Source organism: Equus caballus, chromosome 3 (assembly GCF_041296265.1).
Source record: "Equus caballus isolate H_3958 breed thoroughbred chromosome 3, TB-T2T, whole genome shotgun sequence".
Classification (NCBI taxonomy): domain Eukaryota; kingdom Metazoa; phylum Chordata; class Mammalia; order Perissodactyla; family Equidae; genus Equus; species Equus caballus.
Genome location: NC_091686.1, coordinates 55,643,264 through 55,661,224, shown reverse-complemented (window position 1 = coordinate 55,661,224; position 17,961 = coordinate 55,643,264). Strand labels below are relative to the sequence as shown.

The 17,961-nt window shown below is 40.2% G+C and overlaps 1 protein-coding gene across 11 annotated transcripts in view; it reads right to left on the bottom strand.

Moving 5' to 3' along the window:
- Nucleotides 1-10,262: 10,262 nt before the first annotated feature.
- Nucleotides 10,263-17,961, bottom strand: part of ABCG2 (ATP binding cassette subfamily G member 2) — a 130,702-nt gene continuing 123,003 nt past the window's right edge. For all 11 annotated transcript variants that reach the window (XM_005608637.4, XM_005608635.4, XM_005608636.4 and 8 more), the window contains 5 exons: nucleotides 17,023-17,147; nucleotides 15,600-15,754; nucleotides 13,458-13,547; nucleotides 12,495-12,577; nucleotides 10,263-10,470 (listed from right to left, as the gene is read on the bottom strand). In XM_005608637.4, coding sequence (XP_005608694.1) covers nucleotides 10,323-10,470; nucleotides 12,495-12,577; nucleotides 13,458-13,547; nucleotides 15,600-15,754; nucleotides 17,023-17,147 — 601 coding nt within the window. In that variant the 3' untranslated portion in view covers nucleotides 10,263-10,322. The remainder of the gene's footprint in view (nucleotides 10,471-12,494; nucleotides 12,578-13,457; nucleotides 13,548-15,599; nucleotides 15,755-17,022; nucleotides 17,148-17,961) is intronic.

Below are 17,961 nucleotides of genomic sequence, written 5' to 3'. Positions count from 1 at the left end.
GTTTTGTGTAGTAAAATCCATCAGTTTTTTTTTGCTTTATTGTGTTTGGAGGTTTTAAAGGTCACAAACTGTTATTTATTAAAGTGGCAGTTTTACCTTTCATATTTAATACATCTTAAGAATAACTTTGCATAAGGTCCATAGGTATTTTCCTCCATATAATGAGCCAGTTTTGTCAACACTCTCTATTAAATAAGTCATTTTTCCTTACTAATGGTGTTACTGATATATTTCAAGTTCATGTATATATGTGTCTGTCTCTTTAGCCTCTTTACACCAATCTAGGAATGTTCTAGCATAGTAATTTTATTATCATGACTTTGTAGTGTGTCTTCATATGTGATAAGGTCTTCATATGTGTGCTTCTCTTTGACCTTTTTTCTCAAAATTGACTAAGCTATTTTGTGAATCTTTATTTTTTCTATATAAATGTTAGAACAAGTTTAATGGGTTCTTGGGGGAAAAAAATGTCCCGCTGAAATTTAATTGGAATTGCATTGAATTTATTGATTAGTTAATATCTATTAGAGAACTGACATCTTTACAATATCAGAAACAAAACTCTCCATTTATACAGAACTTCCTTAATGTCCTTTGTTTCTTAAAATTTCATAAAGATCTTATGCATTCTTTAATATAGTTTTATTGCTGCTATGAACAGAATCGTCTTCCATTATATTTTCTAGTTGGCTATTGCTGATATAAAGGAAAATTACTAACTTTTTTGTAAATTAATCTACATATATCACACTTGTTGAGCTCCTTTACTAGCTGTAATCGGTTCTTTGGGTTTTCTATGTAGAAGGCAGCTCATTTGTAAAGGACAGCGCTGTGTCGGAGACTGGCAGTGACAGTAGACATGCTTGTCTTGTTTCTGGTCTTACTGGGAATGTGTTTTAGTCTGTGCTCCTCCAAAAGAAAGGCCAAGACAAGGACTTGAGTTCAGGTAGTTTATTTGGGAGGTGATACTGGGAAACTGGAGTAGGAAGCAGAGAGTGAGCCAGGAAAGGAGGAAATGCTGAGCTACAAGCGTTACTGAACTTGCCTCTCTGAGCAGCAGCTCAGTTCCGCCTCTGAGAACACTGCAGAATGCCTCCCGTAATTCCCTGTCTGAGGACCATGAGGCTGGGCGTTTGTCCACTGGCTGCAGTCCCTATTGGTTGAGGGGTGCCCCTGGGGTGTTAAAACCTCTGCACTTGCAGGCTATACTTGTGCTCAGTCCAGGCAGGTTCTTTCAGCTTTGGAGAAGCCCATACAGAAGAAAAATGAAAAGATCTGTGCTGCAGGCTGGAGGTGCGAAGCTGTCAACATGATCTGAGCTCACCTAGAACTGTCCACCACAGCTGCAACCAGAATCAGAGGTTCAGAGGAGATAGGACACAGAGCACCAAAAGCATCTGCTTCATACACCCTTTGCCCACTCAGATCCACTCATGCCCATGTGAACCCCACTCCAGACTTTTTGAGGGAACCCAGCCATAATCTCTAGAAAACACGATACGGGAAGGTTTGTGGTACTAGCTGGTCCCCATAGCTGCTGCTGGTCACAAGGCCATAATTATTTCTCATCTGTCTCGTTTCGCACCATTTCTCTGCCCCATGGTGTAGCAGTTAAGGGTAGCCTCTCCTCACAGAGATGCCCAATGTGATAACTGCTTTCTTTCCTGCTCTTCTACCCGTGTGCTGATCTCCAAGTGACTAAGTGGCATGCAGTTTCAGGTTGAGTGGAATGGTTACTGTATTCCCAGGTGCAAGAGTCCCCCTGCTCTTGAGGATTCAGGAGCTCCAATCCAGCAAAGCCTAGAGCTGCAGAGACAGGAAGCATAAATTCTGCAAATGGGTTAATGGGAATGGCATTGAGAGAGGCCAGTATCACTTGGTATGTGGACCTGCGTATTCTAACTGTTGGGAACAGGCATTCTTGGTTTAAGGCAGGAGTCTATGAACTTTCCATAAAGGGCCAGATAGTAAATATTTTAGGCTTTATGGGCCATAGTAGTCTCTGTCACAACTACTTTGCCATCGTAGTGCAAAAGCAGCCATCGGCAATACAAAGACGAATGAGCATGGCTGTGCTCCCAAAACGTTTTATTTACAAAACAGGAAGTGGGCTGGATTTGGCCCGCAGGCCATACTTTACCAACTCCTGATTTAATGCATAGAACCCATCCTGGAGGATGGTGCTCTAGCCCCTGCGGAGCATGTCATCCATGACCTGGTGCTAGCATGACGCCAATAACCAGTGTGACGTCCTGTGGGATAGGCAGTAATAGCTAAAATGGATTGAGCACATCCTGTGAGCCCGGGTACTTCTAGATGCTTTACATGCTTTACCTTCTTTAATCTTCACACCTCTACAGAGGGGGCTACTATTAGAATCCCTATTTTATGGATAAGAAAGATGCACACTAAGCAAGTGAGTTAAACAAGTCCACAAACCTGGTGAATGGAGGATGACAAAGTGGGGAGAGGAGGAAGTTTGCCTGAGTAACTGTAGAGATAAAAAGCCCCTGTATTTGCCTCACAGCTCCTGAAACGTTTCTTTTAAATACAATGCCCTAGCTTTTCTTGAAGCCCACTGTCCCCATCCTGGCTCTGCAAACGTGACCCACCACAGGGTATTCGACAAGTCCCCTGGTAATACTGCAGTACATTCCAAATCTTAGCAAGGAAATAATCTGTGTGTCCTTGGGCTCGTCGGTCTCTGAAACTCAGTTTTTTCTTCTGCAAAGTGAAACAATGGAACAGCTTGAGGTTTTCCAAACGGTATCCTACCGAGCCCTTTCTTATTGACATGAGGCTTCAGGTTTTGCTGCTTGGCAGAGAAAGGAGGCCAAACCGAGGCCACACCCTCGTAGGATCAGAGCAGCACCACTTTCTACTGTCATTTATCAGAAAGCGTACATGCTGTTCTGTGGGGTTGCCAGGTGAAAGACTATCCTGCGGGTTAAAAAAGGTGTGACGATCAGGTGATGTTAATGAGCTCACTCAGTTCTAAATGGGATTCTGATATTTAGTGGATACCAAATATACAACTTTGAACATAATTGTTAGCGGTTGGATCAATATCAAATTATAACGAATGTTGGTTAAATGGCCTTAACTACTTACTACAATTCTAAATCAATATTTCCCAAAGAATTATCTGGAATTCCCAGGTCCACCCCTCAGAGATTCTAACTCAGCGAGGGCAGGGAGGAACTGTAGTCTTTGCCGCTTCTCTTCCTTCCATAAGCACCCCAGATGATTATTGATTATCAGGCAAGCTCGGAAAACCCCCACCACAGGTAACAGCAAAGAAATGTGGAAGTCACAATGTAGAAAATGAGTTACTTTGATTTAGAATATAAATACCTTGTATTCATATTGCTCAGCGGGGACAAAAAGTAGCCTACAAGTCAACGTGTGAGTCATCCATTTTTTTTTTAATGAGTTTATATACAAAGGGACGGAAGGCCAGGAGGTATACCAAGAGGGTAGCTTTGTTTGGTGAGGTTCCTGGTTTTGTTTCTCTGGGATCTTTATTCCGTTGAGGGTAAACACAAACCTTTGAGGGTGAGGTGGGGACTCTGATCATCACCTGCGTCCTCTTGATGAAGAGGAGCTGTTGCCTCTATTCGGGTTAGCTTGACACACAAATTGCTATGGATGTAGTAGACATCATTTGAATTAGTCTTACATCCAAATTCTGTCTTTACCGAGGAATCCTCTGATCTGTTTCATACCTGAGAGAACAATGTCACAAGTGTATGTCTACATAACATTTTACTGTTTAAATGAGTAAATCGGTGCTTTGACTTCTTGACCCCCTTTTGAGAATAGCTGGTGTGAATTAACTCCTCAGAGGCTAACAAAGCCCTTGGATGCAATGAAAAAAGTAAATAAAATCCAATTCCTGAACATGCAAAACAGGCTCTCCCACAAGCTCCCCATGAGGACTGACCTCAATGGCACTCAGCCGTCTTACCCCTGTTAATGCACCGACTGCCACCACGAAGGCTGAGTGTACTCAGGGCAACTTCAAAACTAATTCCAGATGTATATGTCGCCGCACAAAGGGCAGGATCTGCTCGCCCGCAAGATAAAAGCCAATCGTCAAGAGGCAAGATGGTGGCAGAGAAAGGGCATTTTATTACAGCTTGCTAGCAAGAGGGAAGATGGCCAACTAATGTCCGAAAGAACCATCTTAAGGGGCACAGAATCTTGAAGCAGTTATATAGGCCAGTGGGTTACAGGGGAGTGGGTTAGGAATGTTGACCCTCTGGTGTTACAGACTGGGAGTCGCCACACAAGATCTTTCAGTTGTCATTGATGATGGCTATCAGAATAGACTCTGTTTGGGAGGCTCATCACATTCCTAAGGAACTCAAAAGAACAAAGTTATCCTCTTATCGCAGCTGGGAGGTACATGCACAAGCAGGGGCCATAAAATCTACAGAGCAACTGGATCTTCTGGAGGGTGCAAATCCAGCTAGGTTAGTTAGTCAGAGGTCACTGAAAGTTAGAATAGTTCTCTTTTCTACAATATGGCTTGCCTTATGTCAACCTTGTCTTGAGCTGGTATCATCTAACCTGCTTTTTGGCTTTTGACAAAGCAGGGCAGGTGGGGAAGAGGGTGACGTATTAGGAAGCAATATGTTTGTTCTGTTATGCAGAAACGAGGTTTCAGTATATCTTGAAATTTAAATATCTTAATAAAATTACCAGCAAATTTCTTAGAAATCTGGTTTACCAACATTTTAACTGATTTCCTATATGAAGCAGGAGCAACAACTGTTGACAAGCAGGAGCCTCTGCAAACTGTGGCGTGCGGGCCAAATCTGGTTCATAGCGCCCCAGTTCTATAGCCTCGAGCTAGAATAGGCCAACATTTTTCAAGAATGGTTTTTACATTTTTTAAAGGTTGTAAAGAAAGAAAAAGGTAAAGACTGCAAAGTACTTATTATTGGGCCCCTAAACAGAAAATGTTTGTCAACCCTTGGTCTACAGGAATAAAGAAGTCTGCTCTGTCCCGCCCCCACCAACCAAAACAAGACGTAAAGCAAATACACAAAACTAACCAGATGGACAAGTGAAAGGCTGACTTTTCAGGCAGAAAGTCCTCCTTGATTTTAGCAACTTTGAGTCTGCATCTGCATGATAGAAGAGTCAAAATATTTTGATAACAGTTCAAATTAAAGAAATGATAGGATTACACCAAGGGCTGTAGTGGAAGTTGAAACTGTCAACTTGGGGGGCTGCTCTTCTTGAAGTTAGTTCAAAAGGGACGATTCAATATAAATGACTATGTAATCATAAAATTTTTAATCCAAAGTAAATTCTCTCTATCGCCACTCTTATTTAACATAGTACTGGAGGTCCTGGCCAGAGCAATCAGGCAAGAAAAAGGAATAAAAGGAATCCAAATAGGGAGGGAAAAAGTGGAACTCTCACTGTTTGCAGATGACATGATCTTATATATAGAAAACCCAAAAGAATCCATTGGAAAACTTTTAGAAGTAATCGACAACTACAGCAAAGTTGCAGGGTATAAAATTAATTTGCATAAATCAGTAGCATTTCTATATTCTAATAACGAACTAATAGAAAAAGAACTCAAGAACACAATACCATTCACAATCGCTACAAAAAGAATAAAATACCTTGGGGTGAATTTAACTAAGGAAGTGAAAGACCTATACAATGAAAATTACAAGGCCTTTCTGAAAGAATTGGATGACAACATAAAGAGATGGAAAGACATTCCATGTACATAGATTGGAAGAATAAACATAGTTAAATGTCCATTCTACCTAAAGCAATCTACAGATTCAACACTACCCCAATCAGAATCCCAATGACATTCTTTACAGAACTGGAACAAAGAATCCTAAAATTCATATGGGGCAACAAAAGACCCCGAATTGCTAAAGCAATCCTGAGAAAAAAACACAGCTGGAGGCATCACAATCCCTGACTTCAAAACATACTACAAAGCTACAGTAATCAAAACAGCATGGTACTGGTACAAAAACAGGTTCACAGATCAATGGAACAGAATTGAAAGCCCAGAAATAAAACCACACATCTATGGACAGCTTATCTTCAACAAAGGAGCTGAGGGCATGCAATGGAGAAAAGAAAGTCTTTTCAACAAATGGTGCTGGGAAAACTGGAAAGCCATATGTAAAAAAATGAAAATTGACCATTCTTTCTCACCATTCACCAAAATAAACTCAAAATGGATCAAAGACCTAAAGGTGAGACCTGAAACCATAAGGCTTCTAGAAGAAAATGTAGGCAGTACATTCTTTGACATCAGTATTAAAAGGATCTTTTCGGACAGCATGTCTTCTCAGAGAAGGGAGACAATAGAAAGAATAAACAAATGGGACTTCATCAGACTAAAGAGCTTCTTCAAGGCAAATGAAAACAGGATTGAAACAAAAAAAACAACCCACTAACTGGGAAAAAATATTTGCAAGTCATACATCTGACAAAGGCTTAATATCCATAATATATAAAGAACTCACACAACTCAACAACAAAAAAACAACCCGATCAAAAAATGGGCTGGAGACATGAACAGACATTTCTCCAAAGAAGATATATGGATGGCCAATAGGCACATGAAAAGATGTTCATCATCGCTGATCATCAGGGAAATGCAAATCAAAACTACACTAAGATATCACCTTACACCCATTAGAATGACAAAAATATCTAAAACTAATAGTAATAAATATTGGAGAGGTTGTGGAGAATAAGGAACCCTCATACACTGCTGGTGGGAATGCAAACTGGTGCAGCCACTATGGAAAACAGTATGGAGATTCCTCAAAAAATTAAAAATAGAACTACCATACGACCCAGCTAGCCCACTACTGGGTATCTATCCAAAGAGCTTGAAGTCAGCAATTCCAAAAGTCCTATGCACCCCAATGTTCATTGCAGCATTATTTACAATAGCCAAGACATGGAAGCAACCTAAGTGCCCATTAACAGATGATTGGATAAAGAAGATGTGGTATATATATATACAATGGAATACTACTCAGCTGTAAAACAGAACAAAATCGTCCCACTTGCAACAACATGGATGGACCTTGAGGGAATTATGTTAGGTGAAATAAGCCGGTTAGAGAAGGACAATCTCTGTATGACTCCACTCATATGAGGAATTTAAAAATGTAGACAGAACAGATTAGTGGCTACCAGGGGAAAGATGGGGTTGAGGGTGGGCACAAAGGGTGAAGGGGTGCACCTACAACATGACTGACAGATAATAATGTACAACTGAAATTTCACAAGATTGTAACCTATCATTAACTCAATAAAAATTTTTTAAAAAATTAAATTCTCATTTTATAGACACAAGAAGGAATTCAGAGAAAGTAAGGATGTATGAAAATAGCATAAAATGCAAAATAAGTATTAAGAATTACTTAATCTTTATGATTTCCATCTGAGGTAGGTAAAGCAACATTACCAGTGTAACCACACAATTTAACAACCCAGGACACTAAAAATAAGGGGCATATAAAATTACATAACTTTTTGAAAATATTTATTGATTACATCTTCACTTTATTATGCCTGTGTGCACACAAGAAATGGGTTGTAATATGAAATATATTTTCTACCACATACAGTTCTGCCACAAGGGAATGCAAAATAAAACAGAAACTTCAGAATTTCCATACAGTTAATGCTTCCGGTATGGTTTATATCCCAAGAGAGTGATCCTCACAGACTTCAGGGACAATCATAAAGTTATCCTGTGTTATCAACTTGTCACCAAGTGGCTGGCTGGTCTCCTCAAAGGACTGGACCATATGGAGAGCTCAGCATGAGCCCCTGCTGCTGCTGACAGCGCAGGCATGAGTAGTGGCTGTCAGTCGATCAACGTTGATAAAAGCCCAAGCTGTTGGACCATGAATAGTCTCCATCCATGCCATCCCGACTAGCCTGTTCTGAGGCCCACTGAGCAAGCACTGGGGTGGCCTAAAGACGTCCTCTAAATACAAGTAATGCTATTTTTCAAAGATATGTAGATCATATTGAGGTTAATACAAATCTCAAGACCACGAAGGACGGCTCCAAAGATGGGGAAACAGATGAGTATGTACGCTCCCCTCTTCAACAACGCTCTTCAACTTGCCCACTTTTCCTTCCTTTCTCACCACCAGACCCAGCATGCCAAGGAGCCGTCCATAGCAAGTCTTCTTGCACGCTTCTTTGCGAGCCCACGAGAGCAACTGAAGGAGTACAGATGGCAGCTAACATTCATTGATTCCTGAGGCTTCTTTTATTTTAAACCAAAGTAATCAATTTAGCCTTTCCATTATAGTAGATTGGTTCTTCTGACGTCAAAGAAAATAAAAACAAAATTCAAAAGAATATAGACATATTCTGAAGTAAATGTTTATGAATATTTTCTTTTCTACTTTATAGGACTTAGGCTTTTACTTATACTTTTAAAAATGTTCCTTAACTTAAAAATGGTTATGATGGTAAATTTTACATGTTTCTTAACATAATTTTAAAAGAATTATTTAAAAGGTAATTGTAATACAAAGGCAGGATATGTATAATACGATGTATTTAAATTCTTAATTTTAAAACTATTAATATTTTGGGCTGTTTTGTTTCTTCTGTTCAGTATATTTGTGTATAAAGTGTAGACATATATTTCTCCGGGTAATGAGGGCAGAATGTAGACAGAGAACTGTGAGCGAGGTTACGTAAAAAAGGAAGAACTGTACCCAGAGCAAGAGCAGCTGAATAACCCTGATGGTCACATAATAATCAAGTAAAATGAGAGTGTGATAATGTGTTACAAGAGGAGGCTTTAATCAGATGTCATAAAAAAAGAAAGAAATGTTCCTTAAAGTTCAAAGATAAAAATATAATACTATGTCCTCAGATTGACCGTGCAACAATATGGCAGGGCAGCCACTGATGCTAGTCCAAGACGACCAGTCACCGGGGTCTATATTCTGGAGATCCTCAGCTCGTTTAGTTCCTATAAGACTGAGAAGGATTTACTTTTAAGATGGGGATTAAATGCAATGTGATCTCCTGAACTCGATCCTGGAACACTAAAAGTGGAAAAGTGGTGAAATCTGAATAAAGTGCATGATTTAAGTAACAGTAATGTCCCAATGTTAATTTTTAAGTTTTGACATACACCATGGTATATAAAGTGTTAACGTTAAGGGAAGCTGGGCAAAGGGTATATAGAGAACTTTCCACATTATCTTTGCAACTTTTCTCTAAAGCTAAAATTATTCCAAAATTAAGTTTATTAAAAGGAGGAGAGGACACTTAATTAAGGATGTGCCTGTGCACACAGAACACAAAACTGCTGTAGTGACGTTCTGATAACACAGCAACAGAGGGGAGCACACAAGCATCATTTCAAACATACCCAGAGAGAAGGCAGGAAGCAGTGATTGGGAGAAGGGCACAAGGGGGCTGCCGTCGCTGGTAATGTCCTATTTCTTGACCCAGATTGGTGGTCGCGTGGTCTGTTCCTTTTATGATAGTTCATTGAACTGTACTTTCCCCTACATCACCCTTCAATAAAAAAGAAGTTAAAAAAACATTTCCCTATTGCCGGTAAAGGTTAGAATGAAGACAAGATGTGTCAATAAATGAGATGTATATGTAGGGAAAACGAAAACCTTGATGGAGCCAGTTATAACAGTTAAGTCTAGAATCTTCAGAGCTGGGAAGGATGTTGGAAATTACGGTGTGAACAGTTCTTTACGGAGGTAGCCCTGCGGACACCGATGTGGGAGGGCTCGAGGGGCCCCGACATCTGTATTTGAGGCGACTCAGATGCAACCCAGGTCATAAACCATCAACTACCCAGAAAGGGTAAGTCACCTGACTCCAGGCCCTCTACACCAACAGGCCAAAGGTCCAGCCGAGATCCCTGAGATACTCATATTCCACTAGAGAGAAAAAACAGTACATTCTAGTAACCTTAAAAGGCTTATCAAAGCTTTTTCTATCACAATGGCTTTTTAATCCTATAAGTAACACTGGGTGTTTTCAACATAGTTTAGATTTTTCTACTTCCGCTACAGCACTTATACATTCGTTATTTATTATTGTGCAGGACATAATATCACTAGTTTACGCCTTGGCCTCCTTCATGTATAATTCAGTTCACTGTGATTTCTAGGAATGTTTCCGTTGAAAATAATTCTTGCTGAACAACAGTATGATGGCAAATGAAAAGAAGACGACAACAACACTTCACTGGAGACTTAAAATAATAAATCAAGGTGCTCCCTTTTTAATGTGTGGATAGATCGTGTAAATTAAAGAAGAATTTAAGAATATTTTTTAAGAAACAACAGTTTTAGGTAGGCAATTGTAAGGAAGATGACGATCATGCATGCCAAGGCTACATGATTCCTCCACAGGCCCCAAGGTGACAGATCGATGCCCTGGTTTTCCAAAAACTCTTCACCGGTACATCTGAAATTCAACAGAAAAAAGAACATGACTTCATTCTCGTCATCTGTCAAATTTTACTCAGTACATTCACTGCTCCTTAGTTCAAGAAGCCTATAGGTTACCAAGTCTTAAATAACTATCCCTTCATATCTAATAGGGTCACAGTCAATGAGTGCTTACAATTCTACTAGATACTGTGCTAAGAACCTGCGTACAATAGTTCAGTTAACCCCTAAAACAGCGCAATGGGGCAGATATTATACACATTTAAAAGATGAAGAGACTAAGGTTTAAGGAACTTGGCAAAGTTCACGGACTCACACTGTGAACCAAGTTGCTAGCCTCTCCAAATTCATTTGTTTCCAAATCTATGATGCTGCTTTCCTCAAAGGGCAGAACCTTTAATCAAGTAATTTTTCATTTACTCCCGATGGGGAAAACCTCAGCTTGAACAGATGACATCAAGGGCCCTTACAAAGATGATCAAAGCTCTTTATACAACTCATTACCCACAAATCAGCCATGCAAAAGAACACAGGCTAAGAATTCTAAAGCGAGGCAAAGAGGCGAGTAAGGTCTTCCTGCCGGAGTTGCACTCCGTCAGCTCTTGCACCAAGACTAGAATGAGCATCACAGAGGCTCAGCTCAAGACAACGCCAGCAGGCCCAGTTATCAGGTGTAAGCCTTGCTGGTCGTTGGAAGAGAGCAGGATAGAGTAGTCCTATGACAGGTTAGAACAGCACCTGGTACTAAAAATGCTGGGCACAGCCACAATTATTGCCTGGTACCATTTTTCTGCAACTCTCAGAATTTAGCAGTTCCAAAAAAAATGTCATACTCATATGAAAAGAAAGGGAGTGGGCAGGATGAAGAAAACTCTCTTCACAAAAGTTTTCTGGCAATACTTCAATATAGCAATCTGTCCTCTTATTAAGCATTATTTCTATTCTACTTGAATGGTCATGACATTTAGGAGACTAGCATTCCTTTTTCTTCATTAATTAATGTATCAAAATTAAACCATTAACCAAAATCATCGAAAAGGAAAAGTGTCACTCCAGTTTTGAAGCAACATCCTCTAATTTTATTAAAATCTGCATTTGTTTTATTGACATAATGCAAAAAGTGAGATTTCCTTCTCAGCTTACTGAAATATGTGTTTCTTTCTTTAGAGGACCTACCCTTCAATAGGGAGTATTCCAAGTCAGTTCAAAAATAATAATAATAGGGGCCACCCCGTAGCCGAGCAGTTAGGTTCCCGCGCTCCGCTTCGGCAGCCCAGGGTTTCACTGGTTCGGATCCTGGGTGCAGACATGGTACCGCTCATCAGTCCATGCTGAGGCGGCGTCCCACATGCCACAACTAGAAGGACCCACAACTCAAAAAATATACAACTATATACCGAGGGGATTTGGGGAGAAAAAAAGCAGGAAAAAAAAAAGAAAAAGATTGGCTATGGTTGTTAGCTCAGCTGCCAATCTTTAAAAAAATAATAATAATAATAACTGGGCAGACTTTGATGTCATGATGTGTTCTAAATGCAGGAGGAAGAGGCAAGTGCCAGGATTATGGCAGGAAAATGCTCACTCCCTTTGTGCTCCAGCTGCCCTGTCAGCTCTCACTACCAGCCCTGGGCTGTTTCACGGGAATCCTCAAGTTCATGGACCCACACGCTTTTCACATAATCTGTACAGTTCAGACACCTCGCTAAAATATCAAAGCAGCTCATTACAAATTCAGATGTTCTGAAAATTAAAACTGAAATCCACAATCAAAACAGCAAAAGGATGTTTTAAAAGGTCCCAAACAAACAATACATAAGAAACATTTCTCCAATTTAAATACAATTTTAATCATAGAATACCGAGGAGTCGTACAGCACTTTCACATGCAATTTCGTGTCCCACAACTCACCTCATGGATAAGAAAATGTAGGCTCAGACAAGACAGTGTCCCTGAGAGGACTCATAGCAACTCCAAGCCAGCGGCCTCTCTACATCACACAACAGTAAGAAACCCCACGAGGACACTGAATGCAAACTTACGTTGCATAGCTACAGGTATCATTTGCTGTTACATTGAGTCCTGGGCAGAAGTTTTGTCCCAAAAATTCGTTATGCTGCAAAGCCTGTAACACAAGAGGGAGCAGGGCAAGGTAAATTTCAAAAAGTTTCCAAAGAATTAGCCCGATCACGTCCTCCTAGTGTAATCTTATTGTCATTTCTAAAAATAAACCAAGCTTCACATTCATAGTCTTTGTCACACCAAAGCAACTAAAATTATTCTCCCTGGAAATCAAGAGGCCTGGGGTTGGGATTTTGGCGTCTAATCAAAGGGAAGCAAAGTATTTGGCCAAGAGGGGAGACTCTGGCTATTATCCCGTAGCTCCTTTCTTCTCTCTCAATGTCATAACACCATAAACTCTATAATTAAAATGATACAGTGGTACTGGATAACTATTGTTAATTTATAGTAACATTATTTTGTATTGTTCTTGTTTGTTTTCATCAAAACCAACAATAATTCTTGGGAGTTAGAAAGTCAATTAGGCTATATTAAGACAGTTTTCTTTGCAGTTGATTCACTTTCTAAAGCCAATAGGCCGTAAGTATTACATGGTCTTTGTTTTTCTTATAATTTCCCTTTCAACATCAAATATGTATTTTAGGCTCCCATCCTCTCATTTATTTCCTTATTGAACTGAAATGAACTCTATTTTTAAATATCAATTAGTCAGTCTTCCTCATTCACTATGAGTTATCTCCCCACCCTTCACCTCCTCAAACAACAGGGTGACTGGAGAAATGCCAAGTGACTACCAAGGTGACCTTTGGCCTTATGTTAACCAAAAATAATAGAAAATTCTCATCCATTCCTCCTAAAAGGAAATTCTTGTATGGGAGACTTTCACAGCTCAGGGCTGTGGACAAGAGATGGTTAGGCTTTATTTTGGTTGTTCCTAGCTTGGGAACAATGACTTAGTCACATGACAGACAAGGAAAACTTACTGCATAGCCATATCGAGGAATGCTGAAGTACTGAAGCCACGAGAGCCAAGCCACAACAGTTCTGAGATTTACCAACAGCCCTGAAAATATCTAGGAAAAGCATATACCAAGAATTAGAACAGGTGGAGTGATCTCATGAATTCTAGAGAATACCCTCTTTAAGTCCCCTAGAACCTTGTAAACATTTCTGCTAAGACCAACTCTTTCTTGAAATTCCTTCCACTACTCTAAAGACTTACCATATCCTCTCTGCATGTGTATACCTCTCTATAGCTGAGGCTGTTTATGGTTTTAAAGGAATGACAATATACCTATAATGTATATTTCATTTAATTGGAAGATCCTGCATTGTCCAGGCTTTTACTTTCTCTCTAACTGCACACCATGGGTGGTCAATAAGTACTGACTGTTCAAATGAGACAACCACAGTATGTTCCCACCAATAAATAAAACAGAATAGGTCCTGAGCATCTCATGCTCCCTCTACTTCCACAACACGGTGAGATCTGTTATTTACAAGGGTTTGCATTCTATCTCCATCTGACTTTAGCAATACTTTGGGGTTCAGAATGCATACTTAACCCAAAGCCTAGAACTGATACACAGCACTATGTGGTGACATGCAGTATAAAATATGGTCAATATTTTCATGTAAAGCTACCACAAAACAGTATCACAATGGAGATCCCAGTAAGAGATGGCTACATAAGAAGAGGTCCAGGGGCTAGCCCAGTAGCCAAGTGGTTAAGTTTGCGCACTCCACTTCAGTGGCCCAGGGTTTCACCAGTTCAGATCCTGGGCACGGACATGGCACCACTCATCAGACCATGCTGAGGTGGTGTCCCACATAGCACAACCAGAGGCACTCAATTAGAATATACAACTACGTAGTGGGGGGCTTTGAGGAGAAGAGGAAGAAGGAAAAAAGAAGAAGATTGGCAACAGATGTTAACTCAGGTGGCAATCTTTAAAAAAAAAAAAGAAGAAGAGGTTTATATAAAACTTCTAACTGGTACTAGGCATGCTGGGATGGGCACAACAATGACAATATTGCTGGTGTAACTACATATTTTTAAACTTGGTCTAGCCAAGCGCTTAACACATAACCAGCAGCATCTGAGTAAAATACAATTTTATGACTGGTTTTTAAAGTTCTATATGCAAACCTTTAAATAATAATAAATCAAAGCATCTAATATACGAAACAAAACATTTTTCTATATTGAAGGACATTTATTGGATGACATTACAGGAAATTTACACAAGGTTTATCACTTTCTCAATAATGTTTAGATTAATAGTTTTCAAACTCAGAAATGGCAGAATTACACTTAGGCAAGAGTTTGTGCTAATTATGTACCTTTTAAAGACATCTACTCCTATTCCTACTCTAGCAGAAAGGACACATGAATTAAACAAATGGGCTAAGCATTCCTATTTCCTGGATGTAGCTGGGGAAATGTGGCAAGTGGTTCCCTTCGCCTGCCGATTCATCTACGTGCATGCACAATTTAGGGGCACATAGGGTTAAGACTAAGTAACCATTTGGGAAAAAAAAAAAAGGTAAGCAGAAACATATTGATTTAAGAGAATGTCAGCAACCCAGATAGGAGGGGACCTAGTGCTGCGTGGACTCTGGAATTTTCCAATATTTTTAAAACACTCCTTTCAAAATACAGGAGGGACCCAAGATAGACTAGCCATGCCACATACTGCTCTGTTTCTCATGGAGCTTAGCTTTCCCCTTGGAGAGCAGAAGATCCAACCAGACTGTCTCAGCTGCTAGTTAATCGAGCCAGCAGTTCTCTAACGCCAGCACAGAAGTCAGGCAACTAACCTGTTGTTTTTATGAGGGAATCTTCCAATCAAAATTTTTCTGGTTTTTGAAGTTCCAATTTATCAAGGTTTCACTATATGTCACCAAAAAGCATCTTTTAAAAGCTCATTTCTAACAAAATGTTAACTAAAGTTCAAGAAAAATCTGGTACATTCTCGAATATAAGCTATCCTTCAATACATGGCCTCCTTAAAGCAAAGAGTCCCATTGACAGAATCCTCAAAGCAGGTTTTACATGACAGGTGATTTGTGGGAGGGAACAAGGGGAAAAAACTATTTCTCAGAGAAGCACAGTTCCAACTCACCATCATAAAGACAAAACAGATGGTCATGAGAAGTGTTGCGATGGATACCACACTCTGACCTGCTGCTATAGCCAGTGCCATAGAACTGGCGGAATAAGCCACCATCATAAGGGTAAACATCATGATGAAGAAAGCCTCCACCTTTGGTTTCAGTCCTTAGGAAGAAAAGAGGGGGTTAATCCCACTGCCTAGGTCACTGTGTATTTGGGATTGTTGAATTGTGCAGATAACAATATACTACTTTGAGAAACTAATATCAAAACGAAAAAAATTGATCCCCTATCCAACCACCCTGGATCACCAATTTCATTGTCCCCCCCCCCATATAACCCTATAAAATTATCACACGGTGTTCTTTTTATACTTACTGCATAAGCACTTTTCCATGTACACCTAGGCTCCCTTATGTGTAATTCACAATTTCTGAGTGTCTGAGATGGAGAGCAGCAGGCAACACAATTGACCAAAATTCTACTGCCTTCTCTTCTAAGAAGGAAACTTGCCAAGAGCACATTTGTTTTGTCCAGATGTTACCACATTACTTTCTGTTTGCTGTAACTGCATTACATTAGTGAAGAAACTGGGAGATGAGGATTACGTGCCCTCCCAGTGGCTTTAATATCTGGAGGAGAGCTCCAGGACTCTAGTCTCCTGAGAAGAAGTACCACAGAACTCTGGGGTTGAGGATGGGGTTAACGAAGTTTCATAAAACTACTTCATAAAATATAACAGGCTACTATTATGGGTCATTCAATCTGAAAATCTGGAATGGCCGTGAGATCACCAGCCAGGAGTCTGAGGATCTAGGTTTTATGGCTAATTCTTTATGACACACTTCTTATTTGTAAAATAGAAGTCTAAATAAACTCAATCAGTGGATCTCCTCCTATGGTGTTTTCTCAAAAAGATATATGCATATTTCTGGTGTGTTTCATCAGTAAAATATATGGAAATTCTGATGCAATGAGCTTGAGTGAAGCCTAAACACAATGCACACATGAATCTACATCTATCAAATAAGTATTTTTATTAAACCAAAGCCCCAAGTCATTATCTTTCCCCATCTTCAGATATATATATACACACATACACACAATATAAACAGACAGGTAATACACATCCCAGCTCCAGCTCCTCCAGCACAGTCTCAAACAGTTTTATGAATTCTTTCCATACTTGTACATGACACACAGCATCTCTCAGTAAAATATAGTTTTATAAATAGTTTAAAAGTTTGGTTTGGGCAAAGTTGTGACAAAAACGTCCTCAGAGATAGTTATTTCAGAACGTGCACAATGGGTAGATGCTCCCATATCTCATGGCTCAGTTTATAGTTTTCAGAACCAAAACATGTTTGCAGAAAGAAATTAGCATCCCCTCATATCCACGACTAAAGGCACAGACATTTTGTCTTATTGCTTACCTAACAAGAAGTATGTTATACAAGTAAATATGATACTTGGTAACATCCTCATGGGCAGTAAATCAGATAACAGTTTTCCAAGGAAATAAGACGACACTCTGTAGTATCCACTGATGTATTCATGTCTAAAGAACAAAAACTCATATCATACATCCTACATTAGCTTGAGAAGGCACAAGCCAGGTGATTAAACCACTTGCTTGACAGATTTCTGCTGCCACCAGGGGTTTAACACCTACTGCTTCTCACATCCTTGAGGTTAACCCGCCACCCTACATCCCTGTCAGCTTCAGGCACCCACTGTCCTAGGACGTCATCCCGGAGGAGCTCTGTGCAATGAGCCCTCTTCTCATCACAGAGCCCCCTCCGCACACCGCCCACTTTGCCCTCGGAACACCCACCCACTCCAGGTAGCCAGGTTCTGCATCTCCCACGACAACGGCTCTCCTTGCAGACCAGCATGTCAGCAGCTGATCTCAGTAATCAGAGAGACTTCTCTTTCTCCCAACTTCTGATTATGAAGAAGCCCACCAACGCAGGGGGCATGGCCATCCCCAAGCCCCCCAGCGCAGCTTCGATCACTAAATTTCCTACTTCTTCCACTCTCATGATAAAAGACGAAAACAGCACTTCTTCCATTAGTGATCATGCCTGCCAACCAGACAGCCCGTCAGCTATCAAATCCTATTTTCTCCCCTCTGAAGTTCTAGACCCCTCCTCTTCCTGACATCTTGCTCCTGTAACTCCAAACTCTTCCACCAACACCTTCATTCTTTCCCTCTCTAATGACTCCTTTCCTCAGCATGTAAATACGGGCAAATCTCTGCCAACGTTGAAAAACACAAGAAACAAAACAGCCCGCTCTTTATTTTAAGGCTGTCCTCTCTCGCTTTCTGTTCCCTTCCATTGAGGGCTAAGCTTAGTCTACATTCTCTGTCA